Source organism: Protobothrops mucrosquamatus, unplaced genomic scaffold, assembly GCF_001527695.2.
Source record: "Protobothrops mucrosquamatus isolate PMUCROS unplaced genomic scaffold, P.Mucros_1.0 scaffold108, whole genome shotgun sequence".
Taxonomy (NCBI): Eukaryota; Metazoa; Chordata; class Lepidosauria; order Squamata; family Viperidae; genus Protobothrops; species Protobothrops mucrosquamatus.
In genome coordinates this window covers 1,429,647-1,432,742 of record NW_015386480.1, presented here as the reverse complement: position 1 = coordinate 1,432,742, position 3,096 = coordinate 1,429,647, and the positions used below count along the sequence as shown (strand labels likewise).

Genomic DNA, 3,096 nt, shown 5'->3' with positions numbered 1-3,096 from the left:
CTTTTTACTGTAATACAGTATGTTGTTAAAATAAAAATGTATGGTTAAAATTTTAATTGTCTATTTCCATTAAGCTAAAACCATTACCTTATTTTCCATAGAAATATTACTTCAAATAATGCAAATCCAAATAATGTGAACTTTTTGTGTAATTAATTGCACTAATCAAGATGCATTTGTAATCTTTTCTTAGGTCTGCTTTCCATTCAGTCTTTTGGGAAATGATGTCAGGTTCCCAAAATCAAAAAAAGACACACTACGTTTCTTCCAAGCAGATTGTTTTATTGTTCTTACCTCAAAAATCTTGAAAACTAAAGCATGCTGCCACCCCCATAAAGCATTTACTCTCAGAACTATTAAGGAAGGGCCGTCTTCACCCTCTTTCTCTCACACAAACTATCTGGGTGGAGTTGTTTCTTGCTCCTCTGGAATGCACTCCCCTCCCCTCTGGGAATCTGAACTACAGTCCATCACACATGTATGATAATGCATGTACATGTAACATCCTGCCAAAACCCCAACTTAGTTGGCTACCAATTTTGCATTACAAGAGTATATACAACATTATGATTCCAAATTATCTATTTTCAATACTTTTATTATATCACACATAGCACAGAAGAGTGCCAGATAAGGGTGGCACAAATACAGCTCAGATTACTTCCCAATTCCCAGAAGGGTCATGAAGTCACTCCTAGTCTTCTCTCCATTCTTTTGGAGTAAGTCGACCAACTGGAGAGAAATTCCATGCAATTGGAAGCTGGATGCAAGCCTGCAAGAGTGATCAGAAATTAACCATAATCATTGCAGCAATTCTATTCACACATCATATTTACCCACAGCTGATGACTCAGCCCAAGTGCTTGAACTGACACAATTAAGCCCATTTTAAGAGGCAAACCCAACAACTGAACGAAGGGTAGAGTTCTGCCCTGAAGTCTGCCAAATACTTACATAAGCCCAAGTGCCAATAGCAAACGCCACCCCAGAAATGAGAACGAGGTTGCCATATTTGTCGTGGAAATCAGGTTCAAGTTTGCGGTGAGCCTGTCTCCTCACAGTATGTTGAATGCCACGGGCTGGAATACAAAGCTGTCTCAGTTGAAAAGCAGCTCACCAATCAACCAAGCAAACTGACATGAAGCACATATTATTGTTATCCTGCTTTTGCTGCTGACTATACTAAGCTCTGAAATTCAATTAATGGGCAATTACAGAGGGACTGGGCTGCTCTCCTCCTTCTCTGGCATTTTTTAACTGAGGCTGGCTGCTTTTTATATTTTCTAATTTTGAAGCTGAGTTCAACATTTATAATCAGACCTAAGGTTAGCTGATTTGCTACTGTGACAGGCAAGTTCACAATATTTGTGCATGAACCCTTAACATACATAATTATGCAAACCTATTTTTATTAAATATTTCAGTGGAAAATCTCTGTGTTTTCTTCAAGAAAAGAAATGCCTGATTTTTATGGCCAGCCATACCAGGAGGAAGGACCTAAGTCCAGCTTCTAAGCCTCCGCCTGGCATCCATTTGGAGCGTGGACTGCTTCATAAACAGCAGGTGCCAGGGAAGGGAGAGGGCTGCCCAGGTCTTCTTGAATTGAGCAGGCTAGGCAAGCGCAGCCCACAGTTCCTCCTGAAAGCTCTGCACCTTTTTGTACCAAGTAATGGACTGAGCTGTGGTGAGAAGGGGCTCAGGAGACCCAACACGGAATATCTGCAGGCTGAAGCACCAGAGTGACCGGAAGGTCCAGGTCTGGGGCTATTCCATCTTTGACCTTGGATGGGGTAATACTTCTCCCTTCAAAGCTGGGATGGAATGGGGGGGGAGGGGGAGGGGGACTGATCCTGCTTGAAAAACAGATCAGTTGTGCCCAGGAAGACACAACTCCATCTGCAGCACTTCTCCTGGGCAGGGGAGAGGGTGCCTTCAGACACTCACTCGTGCACTTGGCAGCTTGACTACTGCAACATGCCCTACGTGGGGTTGCCCTTAAAGACCACCCAGACGGGCCAGAGTCCAGCGGCACGGACAGAACCGGCAGGCACCGGGACTGGTTCTGCCCAGGGCAAGGCCCTCCCCGGTGCGGGGCCTGGCGAGCGGAAGGGCTGCCCTCTCCCACCGCGTGGCGGGGCTGCCGCAGGCGGGTTCCACTGATCCAACGGGGTCACCCATCGGGACCCCCGAAGCGTCCCCCCTGCCCCCCCGGGAAGCGGCTCCCCCAGGGCCCAGCTGGGCCCTTCCGCGGGGCGGGGGGCCAGGGAAGAGCCTGCGGGGGCCCCCACTGGCGCTGGGCCATCGCCGCCCTGCCCTCGCTCAGCCCGCGCGGGGCCTGCTGGAAAGGCCTGGGTTGTGGGCAGCCGCCCAGGGTCGAGGGGCATAAAAGGGGAAACCCGTTATCATCTCCCGGGTCGAACTGCCCGTTACGTGGGAACCGGCTGACTCGGCCTCAGAGAGTCGCAGAGAGGCTGCTCGGCGGCTGCGCTTCTCCGAGGCCCCCCAGGACGGCTGACTTCCCAACGAAGCCGGGCCAAACCGGGCGGTTTAATAGGGGCCGGTAAGCTAAAAATCAGCTTCTTTTTCGCCGCAAGAGCCAGTCGGATGCCGAGGAGACGGCAAAGGCAGCGGTAGGCTGCAAATAAGCACGAGGGTGGCACAGGCACAGCATGCAACTAGTCCTCATTGAGGCGCACCCCTCCCCCCCCCACGCGTCGGAGAGGTTTCGCCCACCTCCACCAGGCCTGCCGAGGAGAGCACACTCACCCGAAAGGCCCAAAGCTCTTCGCGCCAAAGGAAACATCACTCCGCCTCTCCTCGAAAGCCCGACTCGCTTCTCCGGTCACCTCACCGGGGAAGAGAAGAACGAAATGGCCGCCACACACTTGTGCCTTCCGCGGGGCGGGGAACGGTGCATCCTGGGAGATGTAGTTTGGCAGGAAAAAGGGGGCGCGGGGCGCCGCAATCGCAAAGGGAAGTGAACCGCGGCGCGTGAGGGGGCTCCGAACGGCGCACGTTTCGGGCCCGTCAACGCCGCGTCCCTCCGCCGCGCAGCCCTGGCGGAGTCTTCAAGGGCCCCGCCAGCTCCTTCTCAGG

At 51.8% G+C, this 3,096-nt stretch overlaps 1 protein-coding gene across 1 annotated transcript; it reads right to left on the bottom strand.

Moving 5' to 3' along the window:
• Positions 1 to 265: 265 nt before the first annotated feature.
• Positions 266 to 2,921, bottom strand: LOC107284632 (cytochrome c oxidase subunit 7B, mitochondrial). The gene is made up of 3 exons (XM_015812722.1): positions 2,767 to 2,921; positions 955 to 1,079; positions 266 to 772 (listed from the first exon to the last, which is right to left on the bottom strand). The coding sequence occupies exons 1-3, from the start codon at positions 2,801 to 2,803 to the stop codon at positions 695 to 697; spliced, it is 240 nt and encodes a 79-aa protein (XP_015668208.1). The 5' UTR covers positions 2,804 to 2,921; the 3' UTR covers positions 266 to 694.
• Positions 2,922 to 3,096: the final 175 nt, after the last annotated feature.

Bases quoted from the DNA above. Each gene is read 5' to 3' on its own strand.
- LOC107284632 (XM_015812722.1), bottom strand. From the start codon at position 2,803: ATGTTTCCTTTGGCGCGAAGAGCTTTGGGCCTTTCGG. The intron at 1,080-2,766 runs GTGAGTGTGCTC...TTTGTATTCCAG, and splicing joins AAGAGCTTTGGGCCTTTCGG to CCCGTGGCATTCAACATACT. The intron at 773-954 runs GTAAGTATTTGG...TCACTCTTGCAG, and splicing joins CTATTGGCACTTGGGCTTAT to GCTTGCATCCAGCTTCCAAT.